Source organism: Agelaius phoeniceus, chromosome 29, assembly GCF_051311805.1.
Source record: "Agelaius phoeniceus isolate bAgePho1 chromosome 29, bAgePho1.hap1, whole genome shotgun sequence".
In the NCBI taxonomy this organism is placed as follows: Eukaryota; Metazoa; Chordata; class Aves; order Passeriformes; family Icteridae; genus Agelaius; species Agelaius phoeniceus.
This window is the reverse complement of record NC_135293.1, coordinates 5640485-5661471: the sequence shown is the minus strand read 5'-3', so window position 1 is coordinate 5661471 and position 20987 is coordinate 5640485. Positions and strand designations below refer to the sequence as shown.

The following is a 20987-nucleotide window of genomic DNA, read 5'->3' as shown; positions in this document are numbered from 1 at the left end:
ATTCTCACCCAGAGGCAGTACCAGGGGGGCAGCAAAGCCCAGCAGTAGCTTAAAAATTGCTTGAAAGCAATGCCCAGCTGAAAGGCGAGGACATCAAGGATGGGGAAATCTGCTGCCCTGAGAGAGGCAAAGGCAGTGCCAGTGGAGCTCAGCCCAGCAAGGTGCAGCACCAGCCCATCCCAGCCAGGCATGGGGTACCGGTTGGGGCAAAGGGACCTGATCAGAGACCTGGCCAAAAAGGCTGACAAGGAAAGGAGGGAAGCAAAAAATAAAGGGTACAGAGACACAGACCTGGACAACTGTCCTGGTTTGAAAGGCACGTGTCTGCTAAGGGAGGTGGGAACCTCCCTTGGAATGGCCAAATTATTATAATTTGGATTATTATTCCAATATTATTATATTGGAATCAAGAGGCTTTCAGGCAAAGAAATGGGAAAAAGAATAACAGTTCTTTACCAGTATGTATGTGTATATATATATATGTGTATGTCTGTGTGTCTGTGTGTGTGTGTATAAAAAAGGCAAACAAACAACCACAGCAGCAGCAGCAACAACAGAACCACAAATCCAGTCCCAGCTCAAAGTAGACCCAGCCCCAGTCCCAAGCACAGACCCAGTCCCAGCCCCAGCCCCAAGCACAGCCCCAGCCCCAAGCACAGACCCAGCCCCGAGCACAGACCCAGCCTCAGCCCCAAGCACAGCCCCAGGCACAGACCCAGTCCCAGCCCCAAGCACAGACCCAGCCCCAGCCCCAGCCCCAGCCCCAAGCACAGCCCCAGCCCCAGCCCCAGCCCCAGCCCCAGCCCCAGCCCCAGGCACAGCCCCAGCCCCAGCCCCAGGCACAGCCCCAGCCCCAGCCCCAAGCACAGCCCCAGCCCCAGCCCCAAGCACAGATCCAGCCCCAGGCACAGCCCCAGCCCCAAGCACAGATCCAGCCCCAGCCCCAGGCACAGCCCCAGCCCCAAGCACAGCCACAGCCCCAGCCCCAGCCCCAGCCCCAGCCCCAGCCCCAGCCCCAAGCACAGCCCCAGCCCCAGGCACAGCCCCAGCCCCAGCCCCAAGCACAGCCCCAGCCCCAAGCACAGCCCCAGCCCCAGCCCCAGTCCCGGCCTCTCTCGGCGCTTTCCCCTTTGGTGCAGTTCCGGGCACAGCCGGCAGGGGCGCCGGCGGCTCCCGGCCGGGCGGGGCAGGTGCGATGATTCCCCCGCGGCTGCAGGGGGCGCTGTGGCCCAGCCCGGCCGCCTCTCCACACGGCAGTGGCGGGCGGTCTGGATGGCGGAAAGGGGCTGCGGCAGGAGCCTCGGAGCGGTGGCTGGAACCGCAGGGACGAGCAGACTCCGGAGTAGCAAACGAAATGTAACAGCTGTAGCAGGGGCCGAGGGGTGTCCCGGCAGGCAGGGCTGCTGAGTTACAGGGCAGTGAAAAACCCGGAGCAGTGGCAGAGAAGCGGCGGGGCTGGGCAGGGGCCGCTCGGCTCCCGAGCACCGCCGGGAGAGGCTCCCTCGGAGCGGGAGGGGACTCGGGGATCCCGGGGTTTCCCCTGAGGCACCCGAGTAAATGGGGAGGGTCCTTTCGAGTGAGGTAGGGGTTAATAAGGTCCCAGTGACACGGCCACTCTCATGAGCAGAGTTTCGCACTCGGTAGGAGAAGGCAGGAGGAGACTCATCCCGCAGAGGTGCTGAATTATCCTCGCAGTGAGCGCAGCCTCTGAGTCTCCCCTCTGACGTCCAGAGCGACAGAGAGCTCAGCCCCTCCTGCCAGCCCACATCTCCCGGCATCTCTGCCCTTCCCAGGAGAATGCCCCTCAGCTGCCATAGTGCAGCCAGCTCCATTCCTCCCCCTTCTCCTTGGCCATATCTTGTCTCTTCAGTATCGGTTGCTATTGGCTCTTAGCAACAAATGGGAGAAAATTGCCTGAGAGAAAGAAACAAAAGGAAAAGTCCTAACCCCCAACAACAACAAATGATAGCGAAGAAAGTGCAATAATCGAACCTCGTAATTTAACGATGGGATCACAATTCCAGGGAAACCCATGAGAGGAATAGCGGATTTGTCTTTACAAACAAGCTGTGGGTCTGCTGGTAGATAAAACTAGCACTGAGAGATAAAAGAAACAATGGGAAGGATTCCACTGATTGATGAATGGAAAAAGATATTTGCTTATACAAATAAACTTTAGGTTTGCTGATAAACGAAATTAGACACTGAAAGATGAAAGAAACAATGGGGAAGAAAAACCCCTGAATTCTGTAAGAATTAAAAATTAAAAGGGAGGGTTATACATTAGAGGGAAATCTTTGGGAAATCTTTGGTATCAGGTGTATTGGGGAGTCTGTACCTCTCAAGTACCTCAACCAATGAGGAAAGAGAGAAGGGAAATGTGGCTGGGAAATTAGGATAAAAAGGAGGCTGCATCCTCCAAAAATTCAAGAGATCCCAGGGGAATGGCCCATGGCCTCTCCCTTTATTCTAATAAAGCCAGAAAGGACTCCTCTGTCTCCTTTTTGGACATAAACCTCTGGTGTTTGTGAATTAGTTTTCCTATCAGCCAGCCTGCATAGGTGTGCAAAGCTGGGGATCAAAGCTGCGTGTCCCAGACAACTCCACGTGCCAAGGGAAGGATGTGAGCACTAAAGCCGTGTGGAGTGAAAGGATTTGGGGAGGACAAGGTGTCAGACATGCCAAAAGAGTGCAAGAGGAACTGGTCATGGGTAAAGTGGAACCAGTCAGTGAGCTTGGCTGCCTGCCAGGCCAGGGTTCAGGCAGGCAGAGGGTTCAGGTGGTGTCTGCAAAGCCCCCTGGCAGCAGCTGCCCTTGCATCCTGCTTTATTTGTGCTCAGCTGGTGCCTTCCAGAGTGATGTGACACAGCAGGGTTGTGCCTTGTGTTCCCTGTGCCTGGGAATAACGCCATCACCCCTCAACACAGGAAGAGCTGCCTGGAGAACAGACAGGTGGGAGCAAAGCCCAGCACATGCTGTTCCCCATTTACCAGTTGGGCAATTGAGGTGGCGCATGCCCTGCACACATCTCCACCATGAACCCATGCAGCAGGACAGAACTGGGCAAACAGCCAGGGCAGGAGCCAGACCTCCCCTTCCTTTTCCCAGAATGAGCCTGGACACCCAGAGCAGGGCCACTGCTCTGCGGGTGGTGTCCCCAGGTGCCATCCCCAGGGGCTGGAGGTGCCTGTGGGGCCATGGCCCAAGAGGGCTCTGAGCATCCTGCACAGGGAGATACAGACTCCTCCAGCACTCAGGGGCTCTTATCAGCCACCTGCAGCTGGGCTCAGGGAGGGGAGATGCAGCAGACCCTGTCATGTAAACAGGACTGGGCACTGCAGGAACAGGAGGAATTGCCAAATCAAGTGTTGGATGAGGTCCCACATGGGCTGGCAGCTTCAGGGCATGGGAGGTCATTGCAGAGAGGATGGGAGGGGGAAGCTTGGTGGGGTGGTACCCAGACAGACTCCCAGGTCTGCTCTCCAGGCCATCCAGCCCCTCTGGACTGTGCCCTGCTCACTCAAACAGGCTGGAAGTGCTGGGCAAGCTCAGTCCAGCCATGAGCAGATGAGAGGATCAGAGGAGTGGGAAGCAGACTGAAGACCTTTCAACCCATCTCAAAGCTGCTTTCCTGGAGTCAGCCTGCAGGCTCAGCAGGTAAGTACTGGCTGTGTAAAAATGCTGAATGCTGTGACCTTTCCATTACTCCTTCTCTGCTTTATCATCTTCAGGCAGTCCTCGAGTCTTGTAATTCCCACTTTCAGCAGTGAATCCTGTCTCCCTCCCTGTTGATTGACTGTGGATATGCTGGCATCCAAGATGGAGACAGTAGAAAGTGAGACCCTGATTGTTGAGGTGGAGGAGATGAATGGAAGAGGTGAGTTTTCAGAAGGGAACAGGAGGGGGAACTGTCCTCTCTTGAGGACAAATGCATCCTGCTTCTGCTGTGGGACAACTATTGAAGGTCAAATCCCTGGGGTTTGTCCCCAGACTAGGCTTTTCATGGGTTGGGGACTTGGTGGCTGCAACACTCCCAGCTGAACTCTTGGTGCTCACCTGTAGACCCAGCTACAGCACCAAAGGCTCCTGAGCTGACATCCTTGGCCCCCTCCACTGTTCATAGAAAGAGATGTGAATCTGGGGCCATGGGTTATGGGTCTTGGGGTAATCTCTACTGTGGTCGGCATTGGTTTGTGCCCTGACCTGCCTGTTCTCCTCTCACAGCACCAGAGACACCCAGACTCAGGTCCAGGTGGCTGCACTGCAGGTGTGCACCCACCCACTCAGGTGCTGCCTCCTCCTCCAGGAAACTGAGGTCCCCTTGTCCAGGATGTGTGCAGGCCCCTGGGGTAGGGACAGGGATGGGGCAGCAGGGAGCCAGGACAGTCCAGCTAGGGCTGGTTTTCCCACTGCAGGGAAAAGGAACTCACCCTGTCCCTTCTCTTGCTGGGGTGGATGCAGCCCCAGGGCTGCCTGTTCTGAGCAGCTTCTCCTCCTCTGTCCCCAGCTGACGTGACTCTGGATCCAGACACCGCCAACCCCTTCCTCATTCTGGCCAGTGACCAGCGAGGGGTGGGACGGGGGCACGAGTGGACCTTGCTGCCCAACAACCCCGAGCGGTTTGACACGGAGCCGTGCGTGCTGGGCAGCCAGGCCTTTGCTGCGGGGAGACACTGCTGGGAGGTGGAGGTGGCCGAGGCAGGGGACTGGTGGGCAGTGGGAGTGGCCCAGGAGTCTGTCAGGAGGAAGGGGGTCCTCAATTTTATGCCCCAGGAGGGGATCTGGGCCGTGGGCCAGTGGTTTGGACAGTACCATGCTTTCAGTGAGCCTGACTGGACCCCGCTGCACCTTACCTGCCTCCCCAGGGCCATCCAGGTCTGCCTGGACTTCACAGACAAGCAGGTGACTTTTGCTGATGCTGAGAGTGAAGCCCCAATCTTTGCTTTCTGCCTGGCCTCGTGTGCTGGGGAGAGGCTGCGCCCGTGGCTCTGGGTGGGGATGGACTCGTGGCTCAAGCTGTGCCCCTGACAGGGAGGGAACATGAGGGGCAGGGGAGAGGCTGGAAAGGCAAACTCCATCACCTTGGGTCTTGATGCTGGGAACTGGGAGGGTCCTGCATCCTGCTGGCTCCTCCTCATGTGGATCCTCTGGCCCCCAAGGAGAGGACTGGCAGGTCATGGAGGTGGATGCCACAACAGAGCCTCCTTTATCCCCCCACCCCTCAGCTGGGACTGCAGGGACAACAGGGAGCACAGAGACGGGGTGCAGGGAGGAGCTTGGTGCCCAGTGGTCCCATGGCAGAGACCTTCACTGAGTGCCAGGGCACTGCAGAGCTGCTCTGTACGAGGCCATGGAAAATACAGCAGGGTCCAGCTCCTCCAAGGGTGCTGGTGTAGTGCCTCTGGCTTTTTTCAATTAAGTTAAAAAACCCCAAACATAGCTGGATACTCATGATAACACTTATCTTCCCCACACATCCAGAGCCTGTCCTTGCCTGATGTGCACCAAACACATTTTGTGCAGCAGAGCACTGGTAGCAGCGCAGGGGCAGCAGCAGGGGCAGCCCAGGAAGGAAAGCACAATGCTGAGCTGTGTCTGAAACCCACAGGAGAGGCAGGAATCCACAAGAATGGCCACAGATCTGCCATTCTCTAGGTCCCACCTCACAGGATCCTGCTAAATCCTGTCCTTAGGAGAGGAGAAGGTGGATGTAGGTGAAGAGGGACATTGCCTGGGTCCAGCCTAGATTTCATCTCTGAACACTTTTCTGGTTGGACCTTCTTTACTGCCATTTCAGTTGTCATTGTTGTGGTGGCATCTGGGCACAGACAACAATATTGGTCTCCCTGCTCTACTCCAGGGGCTGCAGAGTTGCAGCACTGGGTCAAGCCCAGGTATCTGCCCCCAGAGCTCTGCCCTAAGCCTCTTCCACTGTGGTAGCATCAAGACTGGGGAAACCCAGGGTTCTCTGCTCCCAGTGAGGCACTTCCTACTCTCCATGGGCAGGAGCCTCTGAGACTGTCCTAGTTTTGCTTGGGATAGAGTTAATTTTCCTCTCAGTGGCCAGCACAGTGCTGGGTTTGGGATTTAGGATGAGAATAATATTGGGAGCAACAATCCAACCATCAGTCATGTGGTGTTTACACGGCCTTCTCTGTGTCTCATGCTCTGCCAGCGAGGAGTTGCACAAGAAGCTGGGGCAGGGCAGAACACAGCCAGGACAGCTGACCCGAACTGGCCAGGGAGATATTCCACACCATAAAACATCCTCCCTAGTGTGTAAACTGGAGGAGCTGCTGGTGAGGGGCTGATGGCTGCTGGGAGACAAGCTGGGCACAGATCAGCGGGTGCTGAGCACCTACCCCAGGCATCACTTGTTCTACTTGGGGTTTATATTTTTTTCATTACAATTATAATTATCATTAGTATTATTATATATTACTTTTATCTCAATTATTAAACTGTTTTTACCTCAAATCAAAAGTTTTTTCCCCCCATCCCCCTTGGAGGGTGCTGTGTGACTGAGTGGCTGTGTGGTGTTTAGTTGTCAGCTGGGGTTACACTGTGACAGAGGTCCACAGCAGAAGGTTGGTTATGGAGATGGCAGATTGTTAGTTCTGTATTTTTGTCCTTTGTCATGCAAAACATCCCAAAAGAGCTGTGCTGTGCATTTAGGGGCACCTACCTCAATCAAGAAGAAGAAATTCCTTTCTGAAAGCCAGCGAAGTCCCTCAGACTGGAGAAAAGTTGGGTTTTTCAACAGATTGGTGTCTGGGAACTTCTTCACTGGAATTTTGTGGTCTGGAGGGAGTAAATATTTTGCTCTGGTTTCCTTTTTGATGTGTCTCCCAAAAATTAAATTTTAAAAAAATCATCTCTCTGGGAGCTGAGTTACGTAATTGCAGCATTTGTGTGAGAAATACACAATTTCATGTAGAATTGCACCACAAAGACTCAGGGGAGCTTAAATTCAGCTCTCATGTGTTAGAGATGTTGGAGCCACAATGGGTAGGAAGGGTAAGGAACACTGGGGTCCTTGAGCAAGGCTGGACCCATGTGGGCTCTGAGTGGTTCTGGGGAGACAATTGGGGCTGGGAGGTTTGTGCCACAGCCAGCGTGGGCACAGCAGCACATGGCAGCAGTGACTGCTGCCTCCTCAACCCTGCCTGGACACAGAGGCCACAGGGCACTCCTGAAGCCCTTGGTCCACAGCTGGGTGGGATCAGACCCCTGGGACCCTCCTGCTGCCAGGGAAAAAGGCTGCAGCAGTGGACAGTGGAAGCACCTCAACAAACATGCTCTTCTCAGCATTGGTCTGTCAGACATGCTCCAAACAAAGCCTGCCTGGATTTGGCACGTCAGCCAAGCAACTGTGACTGAACGCCCTTCCCATGAAACTTTCCTTTTTCCCGGTGAGCCCTTTCTCTGGCACTTCTGCTCCTTTTACACTGTTCTTGTTGTTGCAGATGCCACTTTGTCTTCTCCCCACCCTGCCAGATTGCTGTGTGGCATCAGAGTTTTATTTTAAAGGTCTGGCTGAGCCAACCACGGCACTCTCTTTTTTTAAACCTTTTTTTTCTTTTAATATAAACAAACCCAGAAAACCCTTGATTTGAGAGCTTGGCCAAGCAACTCATCCAAGGTCTTGCCCAAGGCTCAAGCCTTGTCCAGGACCTCAGAAATGCATCCAACATTGGTGTTGCAGTGCTTTGAGTGGCACTTTAAATGGGCAGCTTCACAATTTCCAACCCCCTGCTGCAAGTGTGGCGTGACCAAATTTGCAGCACAGGTCCAGGGCCAGGGGCCAAGGCTGCAGGGGATGTTGGGTCTCCTCATTGCTTCACAGAACAGGGAACAATGGCTGCCCAAGTCTCTGCCCTGAGGTTCCATGCCCTGCAGCCCCTGCCACAGTGCTGGCCCTGGATGGCTCTCAGAGCCAGCTGGTAGCAAGCACAGAGAGCAAGGCTCCTGCCCTGCAGCTCTTGCACACTTGGGCACAGCTCAGACACAGCTCAGACACAGCTCAGACACAGTCGGGCACAGCTGGGCACTGCCCACCATGACCTCACCAGGGCTCACAGCTGTGTCCAGTGTCTCCCACAGCCCTGGAGTGAGAGGCTGGGCTCAGGGCCATGGGCAGGCCTGGGTCAGGCAGCTCACAGGAAGCCTCTGTGGGGTAGCATCATGCAGCATCAGGGTCGCTCCATGCAGCCCCATACACACCCCTGGCCCAACCAGGGGCCAAAGGACTCTTGACTTGGCCCACGCCAGGCAGGCTTCTCTACACTGACAGAGAAACTACCCAGAAATTAAAAAAGCCCTGGGTTTTGTCCAACTTGGAAACCTTCTGCTGGGGCCCTGGGGGCTGGCCAGGGCAGCTGCTGCAGGCAGGAGGTAGCAGGGTGCTCTCAGGGAGGCAGCCAGGGCTCTGCAGCCCTGGCCCCCTCCAATAACAACACAACAGCCCAAAGTTTGTCTCACTTTTATTTACATCATTGCACAGCCCATTTCCCTAGAATGCACTGGAATGTGGTGGGTCAGACACCGATTGCCCACATCCACGAGCTGAACATCTCTGGGAAGGAGGACAAGACTCAAAGAGTCACTACTGGGTCTTGTGGGGGCACATGCAACAACTCCAATTATTGGCAATGGCAACAAAGCCAAGGATGCTGAGTGCAGCCACGGCCACACACGGGACCGGGCCCCCACTGCCCCAGCCAAGGGCTTCTGGCTTCCACAGTCGCATATTTGGATTGATGGTGGGTTTCTTAACTGGAACACTGGCTCCATGAAGTCCTTTCCCTGGGGACATGCTATGGGAGAGAGCATCCCTCATCATCTGCCAGAACTCAGTGCCTTGTGGGGCCAAGCTCCTGGGAGGCAGCCAGGGCTTGGAAGGTTAAAACCCCCCCCTCCATTTTTCTTCACTGGTGATGTCCTGGTGACAAGGGGGTTGTTGGGAAGGGGCTGAAGGAAGGGGCACCCAGGACAAGGCACAGAGCAGTGGTACAGAGCCTGCTGCCATGGAAGGGGTGTGCAGGGCGGGAGCGCCTGCGTGGGAATGGGATGGGACTGGAGAAAGGACTGTGACTGGAGAGGGCTGCAGCAGCCTCTCCACCATGAGTACCAGAAGCAGAGTAATCCCTGCATGAGTGCATGACTGGGAAAAGGGCAGACACCCCAGGTATGTGGAAGAAGGGAGGGGACAGTCGGGGGGTGGCCGAGAGAGGGGAGCAGAGATGTGCAGCCTGGCTGTAGCAGAGGACATTCACCCACAGTCACACCAGCCCCTGATGCTTGGAAGAGAGACCAGTTCAGAGCAGCCCTCAGGGCACAAAGAGGCTGCTGCAAGATGTGTCAGGGTATCCCCAAGCTGTACCTGGGAGAGGGGACAGAGGAGAGCAGGCAGACACCAGGGCCAAGGGCTGGAGCAATCCTGTAGGGCAAGATGGCACACTGGTCCCTGCTGCTCAGGCCACCAGAAACTTCCAGATCAGGCTGAGGGAACACACAAGGAAACACATCCTGTTTTGCAGCTAGAGAAGAGGAGGAGGAGGAGGAGGAAGAAGTGCACATGGTGCTTTGAATTCAGGAAATTACAGATGTCCATCTCACAGGGCATTGCACTGACCCACTTGCTTTCAGCAAAGGGGCAGAGGGACATAGTGCATGACCACCACCACCCACTGCAAGGACACAAGCACCCCTCAGAGCCTGCCTCTTGCCTGCTCTCTACCCTCACCACCACGGAGCCAGAGCTCAGGCTCCAGCAAAGCAGCTGCACACACCTCTGGAGCACCTGCCAGGGCAGCAGAGCTCAGCACCAGGCACTGTCTGGCAGGGTGAGGTGGCAGAGACAAGGACCAAAGCCAAACCAGGGGGACTCTTGGCAAAGGGGGCATTCTGAGACAGAGGGCTTTGAGAACTGCATGTGCTGGAAACACAGGTAAAAGGAGGAGGAGAAGGAGGAACACTGGCCCCACTGGACAAGGGACCCAGAGCCTCTTCTCTGGGACCAGCAAACTGGGAGGTTTCACTAGAGGACACAACAGGCAGGCAGCGTTACCAGGGATGAACCCAATGCCAGCAGCTCCTCTGGAATGTGCAAATAAAGCGCAGAGACAGCCAAGAGCACCCGCGTCCTGCCAGCGCCGCAGGGCATGGCCTGTCCCCTAAGGTACATGTGAAACTGATGCTACAGGAGGTCCAGCCTCAAGCTGGCAAAAGGACATCAGCAAACAGAGACTCCAACTCCCACCTTCTGGGGTCAGGAAAGCTCCTTTCTCAATTTTTGCAAAGCAAAAGGCAATGGTGGGTTTAGCTAGTATGGAGCCATCTCTTCCCACCCTCGGATCCTCCATCTACCTTTGCCAGACAGACCAAGGGCTGAGTGCATCCGAGTCCTGGGGATAAGCCAGATCTCAAGGAAAGCATTTTGTGAGATCATGTCTGCGCCGGAAAAGATTCTCTCATTCTGAAACTGATTTTGAAATTCTCAAAATTACAGTACTTTACAATACAAAATGTCTCCATTCAGTATTATGTCATTTTACTCCTTCTGGGATTATAATAATTATTAAAAACACTTAACTTTCTAGAAAGGACAGAACACCACAAAAGAGACCAAAGAGTAACGGGAAGGCTGCTGTAGTATATCAAAACCAATTTAGTGCAAAGGAGAAGGGGACTTTCAAGAATGGTTGATGGAAAGTGTTCCTCATATGCTCATTTGGAGAAAAGGCATTGATTTAACCTCTGAATGAGATCAGATTGCCAGCTTCTATCCTGAAGCTTTAGAACATCAACACAAAAGGACTGTAACACAATATGCATGGCCATTAAAAAATAATATTATATATAGATATATATATATAGAGAGAGAGAAAGGGAGATGTTTTCCATGTATGGTATTTCATTATAGGAAAGTGTCCCTGCAGACAGGCATTTTCTGCCATCAGGCTCTTTTGGGCCATTTCCCCCACAGATGTTGATTATGTGTCTCTTTGCCAAGGTCTAAAGCACGTGCTGAGCACAGAGTGCCTTTGGGTGGGATGATTGTTTTCCAGTCCCCCCACAGCTGCCACGGTCCCTGGGCCTGTGAGGATGCCCGACCCTCCGCCGTGGCAGCCTGCGGGACGGCTCAGACCGTGGTCTCATCCGCGGCCTTCTTCATGAGCTTGGCGGAGAGCAGGGAGTGGGGCACGGGGTGAGGGCTCCGCGAGGCCGGGATCATCAGCCGGACCTTCTGGTTGGTCCTTCGCCACTCCGAGTACAGCTGGCAGTGGTAGCGGAACGAGACCTGGCGGGGGAGAACGCAGCGCTGTCACCAACCCCGGCCACGCTGTCACAACCCCAGCAGCGCTGTCACCAACCCCGCCCACGCTGTCACCAACCCCGGCCACGCTGTCACAACCCCGGCAGACTGTCACCAACCCTGCCCGCGCTGTCACCAACCCCGGCCACGCTGTCACCAACCCTGCCTGCGCTGTCACCAACCCTGCCTGCGCTGTCACCAACCCTGCCCGCGCTGTCACCAACCCTGCCTGTGCTGTCACCAACCCCGGCCACGCTGTCACCAACCCTGCCTGCGCTGTCACCAACCCCGGCCACGCTGTCACAACCCCAGCAGCGCTGTCACCAACCCCGCCCACGCTGTCACCAACCCCGGCCACGCTGTCACAACCCCGGCAGACTGTCACCAACCCTGCCCGCGCTGTCACCAACCCCGGCCACGCTGTCACCAACCCTGCCTGCGCTGTCACCAACCCTGCCTGCGCTGTCACCAACCCTGCCCGCGCTGTCACCAACCCTGCCTGTGCTGTCACCAACCCCGGCCACGCTGTCACCAACCCTGCCTGCGCTGTCACCAACCCCGGCCACGCTGTCACAACCCCAGCAGCGCTGTCACAACCCCGGCAGACTGTCACCAACCCTGCATGCGCTGTCACAACCCCGGCAGACTGTCACCAACCCTGCCCGCGCTGTCACCAACCCCGGCCACGCTGTCACCAACCCTGCCCGCGCTGTCACCAACCCTGCCTGCGCTGTCACCAACCCCGGCCCAGCCCCAGAGCACACGTAGGAATGGCCCAATGCCCGTACCCCTCTGCCTCTGGGACCCTTTATCCTGAGCAAGGGACACAGCACTGACCCCGGCACGGTTTGGGGCACTCATGTCCCCAGCCTGACAAGCAATCAATCCCTTCCTGGGGACACCAGGCTGAGTGGGGCACAGCCAAAGAGGCCTTCTGGGCAGCACCAGCAGAGCGGGATGGGGTTTGCTCAGCAGGGTTTGGGTCCAGGCTGGTGCAGTGTGGTGGGGATGAGCAGCACCTCGCCCCTTCATCCAGCCCCGGGCTTCAGCAGCACCTTCGGTGAGCAAAACAAAGGCCTGAACCCAACCAGCCTCCTCCCATCTCACAGACCCCAGGGGACCTTCTTCATCCTGCACAAAAACCTTCCCTCCTTTGTCTGCAACAACAGGACAGCAGCTGGGCTCATTTTTTCCTGACAACACCGTGGCCTGGGAGACTTGTCTACCCGGAGGGAGATGGGGAGGATGCAAAGGCTGGAGGGACTCAGAGCAGCCCAGCAAGGCCCGAGATGGCCCTGCAGTTTCAGAGCAGCCCTGCGAGGGGAGCTTTGAGCTTGGCTGAAATACCGAATGCAGTCGGCCACTGATCTAAACCAGGCCTTCTTACGGAAGCATTTAGCTGGCAACTGGGAAGTACCAGGAAGTGCATCTGACACAGAAAACTCAGTAAAACTGTTACTTCTGGATGGGTCTATGAGACATCTTATGAGAAATGAAGCTGTGCCACTGTGGCACTGAGGTAACTGAGCTTATTGATGTGTGCACACCCCTCCTTCCTGTTGCAGAGGGATTGTGGCAATAAGACTTTTTGCTGACAAATTCATGTCCCAGTTTTCAGAGAATGCGGAGTTAATGATGGGAACCTCAAGGAAGGCTCCTATTCCTCACAAAGGAGCTGCAGCCTTGGCTATGGCCTCTCTCACAACCCTCACACTGGTTACAGCCATGAACTCCCCCCCACATATTGTCCCCTTGGACTGCACAGCCCAGGGTTCAACGAGCTGAATATAAATAAAGGGGCTTCACCTAATGTCCTCCCCCGCTCAAGGAAATGTGAAACACAGCAGAATTAGAGCCACTTTAATCAGGACTTGTTACTGCACAAACATTTTTCCATTTCCTCCAGGTTTCCAGCTCCTCCCCACCAGTCCTGAGATAGAGAAGACGGAGACTTCCCCTTAAGGTTCCAATTTTAGCTTAGCTCTCTACGGAAACAAGCTTCATGCAGGAACATGCAGCATGGAAACTTTCCTCCATGGCTCCCATGCAAGGAGTGCCTCCAGCTTTGCCCCCAGGCACTCTCGCCCCCAGAGCAGGGGCTGCTGCAGCACCAGCTCATCCTGCCCTGGTTCCCAGGTCTGTGAGGGAGATTGTAAGGAGTGTCCAGCCCCAGCGGAAGGGGTTACTCTGTGAAATTGGAAAACGAGACAACAAGGAAATGGACTGGGGAATTTCTATTGCCCACAGGACTCCCAGCTTTTTGGGGTCCCACTATTTCTCCTGCATCAAGTGCACTTTTTCCCTTCCCAAAATGATATTTCCCTGCAAGGAGTTGGAAAAGGGCATTGGCAGGGCATGAGCACACAAAGGGCTTGCTTGGAATAGGAGAGCCAAAATCAAGATCCAAACCCAGAAGTCCACCCAGCAACACAAGACAAAAGAAGTGAATGGGAAACAGAGGGGAAGTCCCTGGCCTAGCAGCCCCTAGAGAGAGCAGCCCTGGGGCCCTGGGGAGGGACCAGGCAGCCCCACTGAGCCTCCACTTGTGCCACAGGCAAACCTGCATTCGCTGTCCTGCTCTTCTCAGCTCCCTATCTCTCAGCAAGATACAAGCTCCTCGCCCCCTAATTCAGCACATCCAGAAAAGGCATCTGCATGAAGCTCTCTCCCAGCAGGGATCAGTTCAACACCCAGACTGGCTCAAGTGCAGGTTCCCAGCAATGCCCAGTGCCCCCATGCAGCAGTGGGCCAGGGCACACCGGCTACCAAGCCTTGACTTGGGGCCGACCACACAACCCAGCATCAGAGAAGCCACAGGTTTCCCCAGGGCCAGAGAGTTCCTTCCACACACCTTAAAAATACTGCATAGGAGTTTGTTTAGTTGTGGCCAGAGACCCCCAAGGCCAGTCTGCACCCCAGCTGGGCACAGCCAGTCTGTTCTCAGCAGCAAAAGCACAGAGGGACATGATGTAAATTATTTAGGTGTCAAATGTGTTCCATATTTTACTTGTCCCCTGCACTGCCCAGGTACCAAGTTTGTGTTTTTTCTTGAACCACAGATGGGCCACTGCCTGACCCAGCCCCAGCCCCATCCCAGCTCCAGCACATCTGTGGCTGGTTGGGTTCTGACACTTGGGGAACACAGTCTGGAAAGCAGATGACCAGGAGGTGATTTTCCATTCTCAGCTTGCACATGAAGATAACTAAATGGACATTCAAGTGGAAGAGCCCAAGGTGCTCTCACACGGGGAGGCAGAAATAGCAGGTGCCACTGATGAGGTGTGAGCCAGTGCTCCCAGCTCCTGCTGGAGCAGGACCCTGGCAGCTGGCACTTACCAGTGTCCAGAGGACGTAGATGGTGAAAAGTGCTATAGTGAGTGCTATGAGTCCGATGGCCTCCAGGCGGCTGTTGAACTGCAGGTGGTCCTGGGCGCCTCGCAGACACAGCCAGCCCGAGATGGCCGCCAGGGGAGTGATGAACAGGAAACACACCATGTCACAGAACAGCGTCCTCTTCTCATTGCGGGGCCCGGGGTCCTTCAGCCACTGCGGGAAGGACAGAGAAGGGATCAGCCTGGGACAGGCAGGAGAGCTGGGGACCTCTGGCCTGCACTGTGCAGTCTGACTCACACCAACCTTCTCCTAAAGGGAACCAGAGAGTGGCAAGTCTAGGTTCAACAATTAACAAGGGAAATGGAAGAAACAGTTAATGAACATGTACAGGGAAAGGCAGTCATGAATACAGAAGCTCCTGGACTCTCCTCTGGAGTAGTGAGGAGCAGGCACTGCAGGACATCAGTTCAGTAAAGCCTGGCTTAATATGAATCTGACAGGTCTTGGACTAAACTTCAACAGAAACAGACCCAGGACTCTTAACTGGTGAAGGAGACTGTGGGAAACAGGGGCACTGGGGTCTGCAGCAAGGCCAAGCTATAACAGCATCTGTCCCAAATCTAGCCCTTGAGTTCCTGTGGGAGAATCACAGCATTTTAGAGTTTCACAGGCAATCTCCAAATGTTTCTTTCTTTTGGGAGTCCTGACTTGCTTCCAGTGTGGGTTCATTTTAGATACTTCAGTAACAGCAATTGTTCTATTTTCCTAGAATTATGCTATTTTCAGCCTTTCCTTTCCTTTTTTAGAATAGCAAGAAGCTGTGGTTCCTACAGATACCAAATTGTTACAGCACATCTTTACTGGGATCTCTGTGTGCTGGCCTGCAGATTCTTCCTTCTTCTCCTCACAAAGATGACTGCCTCATTCAGGATTTTTTGAATTTTATTTTTAGATAAGACTTGGAGAATATTATTGAAAAGGCACAGGCAGAGCAGGGAAGAGACTATCAGGGTCTGGGCTGTCCGGCCAATCCTCCTGTATGGTACCTGCTTTGGAACAGACAGCTTGGGAAGGGACTCATCTGGGAACTTGCACACAAAGCTCCTTTCCTACTCAGAATCCACCCTTTAAGGAGCAATACACAAGTGGTGGTGATGGTGACAGGTATGCAAGAAACCATGAGACCTCAGCAGAGGTAACCTGAGGACATGGCTGGACAGAAGCATGCAGGTCAAGAGGGAAGCAAGGCAGGGGGCACAGAGGTGGCTGCAGATTTAACTGCAGCAGGGATGTTCAGCGAGACAGAGCAAAAGGGTGAGAACAGGACTGGAAGCACAGCCAACTGTTGTGGAAATGGGAAAGAGAAGGGGCAGCTGGCAAACCTGGGCATGGAATAGGGGGGTAGCTAGGCTGATTAGAGCCACAGGAACAGCAGGTTCTGCAGCACCTGGGACAGGACACTGAGCTGGCCATGAGCAGAGGAGAGGACGCTGCAGTGACAGGAATGAGCCTGGCCCAGAATTCCAGCTGGGAGGACTCATAACCACAGTATTTTAGGGATGTGACCTGAATCATCTGAACGCTTCAGTGGTAACAGTGAAGGAACTTTATTGATTCTAAAGCCATTTGGAGCATGACTTGATGGGCAGACAGCCAGAAGAAAACCTCACAGAATCACTAAGGTTGGAAAAGACTTCAAGATCATCAAGTCCAACCATCAACCCAGAGCTACCTCCAAACCATGTCCTCAAGTCATCCACATACTTTTTGAACACTTCAAGGGATGGTGGCTCCACCACTGTCCTGGCAGCCAGTTCCAATGCCTGACAACCCTTTCCAGGAAGAAATGTTCCCAATATCCAACCTAAACCTCTTCTGGCACACCTTGAGGCTGTTCACTCTCATCCTGTCGCTTCTTCCCTGGGAGCAGAGCTGGACCCCCACCTGGCAGCATCTTCCTGTCAGGGAGAGATAACAGAAGGTCTCCCCTGAGCCTCCTTTTCTCCAGGCTGAGGCCCCCAGCTGCTCCTGGTACTCCAGACCCTTCCCCAGCTCTGTTGCCCTTCTCTGGACATACTCCAGTGCCTCAGTGTCTTTCTTGGACTAGGCAGCCACCCCGGGATTTGAGGTGGGGCCTCAGCAGTGCCCAGCACAGGCAGATGGCCACAGCCCTGGTCCTGCTGGCCACACTGTGGCTGGTACAGGCCAGGTGCCATTGGCCTTCTTGGCCATCTGGCTCACATTCAGCCACTGCTGACCAGCACTACTAGGTCTCCAGTGGGCAGCTTTCAGAGCAGGCAGAACTGTCATTTGGACCGGACTGGGAGAAGGGAGACAGACCTGCAGCTCCCCCCTTGTATGGCTCTGCAGAGGAATCAGTGTGATGAGCTGCATGGGGACAATAACCACCACACATGCAGTCTGAGCAGTCCTGGGAGGATGTGAGGGTGGACAGCAACTCATTGGCAGAGGAAAGCTGTCCCCATACACAGTGCTCAAACCCAGCCTTGTGTCAGACTCTCCCCAGTCCAGGGCCAGGACAAGGCTGCCTGGTGACACAGCACTCAGGCGAGTGCCAAATCACCCAGTCTGGACCAAGTTCCCTCTAGCAGCAAGCCCAGAGCACCCCATTCTATGCAACAGGACATGTTGAGGCACTTGTGACCCTTGTACAGTAAGAAGCTCAGGCAGATAGGTATTTCACTGCATCTTAATTCTATTTATATTCCTTGTGACTTTTGAAACTCCTTCCTCCTCCCCAAGATGGGAGACAAACATATAAAGGCAGGAAGCAAATTAATTTCCTTTTGAAGCAGTTGATTTACTTTGCCAATATGCACTGACACAGCAACAAAATGGAAAACAATAAGTCACTCTAAGGGTGCAGCATTTCTGGCACAGCAACACTTTGGTGCATACGGGACTTTAAATAAACTTTGCCAACAATCCATAAAATGGTCAGGCAGATTAAACCATTTTTGTAGGGAAAACTATCAAGAAAACTATCAGAGCATGGGAAAGCAACAAAAGTACAACTTGGTCTTCTTCTAGCAGCTTCCACGCTGCAATCATGTCTGAGACTGAAAGGAAAGAGGCAGAGGTGGCTGCTTGCTGCCATTTGGGCTGAGTCCCAGATCCTGCTTGCAACAACTTCTCTCTGCTTGTGTGACAGAATTCTGGGTATAACCATATTTCTTTGTCCTCCAGCATGATCATGAGGCTTTTCCAGATACTAGGATCAGCAGGATTATGGAAGAGAGCTCATTTCTTAGAGCCACAGCAGGGCTGTGGGATGATGAGAAGCTGACCTTTGGGTGCTGCAGTGCCCATGAAGCTTGGGTGAGCCCAAGGTGATGGGGGGCAGGAGGAGAGCAGGCAGTAAAAGGCACCAGGACATCATCAGCTCCTCTGGAAGCCAAGAGCAGAATTCAAAGCATATCAGAGCAGTCTCTCATCCATCCCAGCACCTGCTGCTCCATGTATCTCAAAGCTGGGCTGCATTCTGCCCCTTGGGACCAAGGGGAGTGAAGAGGGACTCTCCCAGCAGCACTCAGCACCTTGCAGTCTGTCTGGGGGCTTAAAAATGGGTGCTTTAAAAATTAGCTTTCATTGATTCTTAGAGCTGACTCACTCATTGAGTGGCTGAATGTGAGCTGTCAGCTGTTTCATGAACACATCCCATGCAGCACTCAGTGCAGTGCAGCACAGCACTGGAGGGACCAGCACGTGCTCACATCTCTCCCTGCCCTGCACTGGCCCCCTCGCTCTGGGGGCCATGAGTCAGGAGCAGTGTGAGCTGCCAGCCTCACCACCAACCCTGCCAGAGTTCCCCACGTGCTTCACAGCTACAGCACAATGGCAAGCCACAGCACCACACAAGCATTTGGCTGCATTACAAAACATCCCACAGGCGTTCTGCCCACCAGACAGTTACCCTCTGGCTTCTCAGGTGCCTGCTGATTTTTCTTTCACTGCTGACCTGGTGCCTGGCTATAAAAGCCAGAAAAAAAATCACATTAACTTGATCACAGCAGCACTATTAGTCCTGTACCTGTACTGAGAAACATGTTGAATCAAATAGTACAGCTTCAGATGAAGGACTCTCATATCCCTTCTCTGGGCCTGCACCAAAACCCTTCTGCAGGCATTGAGATCCATGGGCAGCCCCAGCAGAATGGTCCTGTCTCCTTCACCAAGGTGGGAAGGGATGTTTTCTGACAGAGTACCCAGAATTCAGGAAGCCAAGACCCAGAAATGCCCCTAGCCCTGCAAGCAGAGCAGTTAAATGCTGCACAAAGCTTCCCCTCCCCATCCTCCTTCCCCCAGATACCTGCCAACAATGCCCCATAGACCTCCACAACCCAAATCTCTCCTTGAATAGGCATGAAAGCCTTCCCTACACCCTCAGCTGCTGGGAAGCACAGGGCTCTGGGCTGACCCAAGGGATTTAGGAGCACTAGAAAGGGTGGACAGGAGAGGAACAGACCCAAGCAGTGCTGCAGGTCACTGGGACACTTTCCTCCAGAGAGAGCAGCACGAGCTCCCATGGTTGGTGGCACCATGGCAAATGCCACACCTGACATGTGCCAGTACGGGATCACAGCACCTCAGAGAAAGCTCACTGGTCTTCTGGATCAGCACAGCATAGACTGGGCTGGACAAAGTGGTGAAGAAGGACAGGTAAGGAAGACTAGTGCTGGTGAATATCAAGAGTGCAAGGGTATTTCCTGTTTTGGCCCCAAACAGGCCATTGCTTTATGCAGAGCAGTGCCCAGGACTGCACAGAGAAGTGCCAAGAGGATCTCATGTTGGACCTGTGACCAGCATCTCCAGACAGCAAACTTAAGTAAAGAGAGAAAGGAAAAGATTAGAGCGGTGGGAACTCAGCTGGAACCAAGGAGGATTTGTTTTTCACTAGATTCAGGAGTGTAAAAGAGGTGTGCATTGAGCAAGAAGAGAGGTGGGCTGGGGAAGGGCAGAGGAGCACGGATCAGACAACAGTGCAGTGAGTTCAGCAGAAGAGTTCGAGGAAAGCAAAGAGAAAAGTCTGTCTGCAAGGAAGATAAGGCTGGAGGAAGGGTGGGGCAGAGCTCATATCACAGCTCAGTTCTCTGAACTGCAGGGGGGACAGCGAGTGCTGCGCCGGGCGCTGCGCCCAGAGGCAAAACTCCTTTCCCTAGTAACGCAAGCAGGAGGAACATCACCATTCCTGCGTGCCAACCTCTCTTCTCGTGTTCCAGGGACATCTCTGCAGCACCTCCCACAGCCACAGAGGTCCAGGAGACTCAGGAGACAAAGCAGAAGGACTGCACAACCCACGGGAGGCGTCCCCTACTCTAGCATAACCTGCAGTCAAGCAACTCCTCAGAGAATTTCAAACACATTTCGTTGTGTGTGACATTGTGTTTGAAAATTGTACTTTCAAGAGACAAAAAAAATAATCCACTGACCTACATAAAATATCCAGTTTAAATGAACCAAAAGTGTTAGCAGTCATTGAAAAGTAATCATCTTTAATCAAAATTGCACCATAAACTCCAAGAAGAACAGCAGGAGCAAAAAACTGCCAGGGTCCTGTACAGCACAGCACTCTTGGAAGGAGGAGCTGTTTTGAAGAGGCAAAGGAGCACACCAGAATCACTAAAGCAGCCCATTTATAAATAAAGTTATTAAAACACACACTGCTGGAAAACACCAAAGAATTGAAATACAGAAGCAGAATTTTCTTGGGACTCCATGATGAGATTTGCTTGCAAGGACAGAAATAGGGAAACAAAAGATGTGGCTGGACTGCTCCAACAGTGACTGGCTCACCAGAGAAATCTTTTTTGTAATTAGTGAGATGTCTTAAATGATTTTTGCCTTAGCAAAGGAATTAAATGCTTGCAGAAGCATTATGATCAAGTCTTGCATTGTACTTGTTAGCTTTCACCATGAGGTTATGCTGACTTTCAACCTCCCAGTAATTTTAGCAAAGCCAGAGTCTTTGGCCTCTGCACCAGCAGTTTGTGTCCTCTCAGAGCAGAGACCTGAAACTCCTGGCTCCTCTGCCTGGTATTTACATTATGTGTGAACAAAAACACACCCTTCCTGTGGAGTGATTTTTGCTGGGACCCAGCAGCTGCTGCTCTGACACCTGCCTGACCTGCAAGCCCAGGACATTTCTGCAGAGACCTGGGCTGGCAGCACAGACCTGACCCAGCCCCTCCCCATGCCAGGACTGGCCTCAGAAACCACAGCTGGTTCACAGCAGAGGCACATGGCCCCAAACAGGAGTCTTTGGGCTGCTGAGGTGGTGCTTCTCTTCAGCCCAATCAGAAACACTCAGAGGGCACAA

The 20987-nt window shown here is 53.8% G+C and overlaps 2 protein-coding genes across 11 annotated transcripts in view; one reads left to right on the top strand and one right to left on the bottom strand.

Moving 5' to 3' along the window:
* The first annotated feature begins 3254 nt into the window (after positions 1-3254).
* LOC129131288 (E3 ubiquitin-protein ligase TRIM7-like) lies at positions 3255-20133 on the top strand. 6 transcript variants are annotated; one of them, XR_013185582.1, is made up of 6 exons: positions 3255-3657; positions 3732-3877; positions 4508-4902; positions 12427-12836; positions 12929-19330; positions 19891-20133. XR_013185582.1 is itself a non-coding variant. In XM_054650206.2 (4 exons), exons 2-4 carry the CDS (start codon positions 3805-3807, stop codon positions 19993-19995), a joined length of 573 nt encoding a protein of 190 aa, XP_054506181.1. In that variant the 5' UTR covers positions 3274-3657; positions 3732-3804; the 3' UTR covers positions 19996-20133. The 6 variants fall into 6 exon arrangements, 3 of the variants coding, with proteins under 3 accessions (XP_054506181.1, XP_077047717.1, XP_054506180.1); XR_013185581.1 differs by having other exon boundaries at positions 12427-19330; XR_013185583.1 differs by having other exon boundaries at positions 3257-3657; positions 3765-3877; positions 12427-19330.
* The window catches only part of MARCHF2 (membrane associated ring-CH-type finger 2), a 34671-nt gene continuing 22152 nt past the window's right edge, over positions 8469-20987 (bottom strand). For 4 of the 5 annotated variants that reach the window (XM_054650198.2, XM_054650202.2, XM_054650197.2 and 1 more), the window contains exons 4-5: positions 14654-14863; positions 8469-11302 (exon numbers count right to left, since the gene is read on the bottom strand). In XM_054650198.2, coding sequence (XP_054506173.1) covers positions 11144-11302; positions 14654-14863 — 369 coding nt within the window. In that variant the 3' untranslated portion in view covers positions 8469-11143. Of the gene's footprint in view, positions 11303-13161; positions 13505-14653; positions 14864-20987 lie in introns of those variants that run through there. The other variant, XM_077191601.1, reaches the window with a different exon arrangement.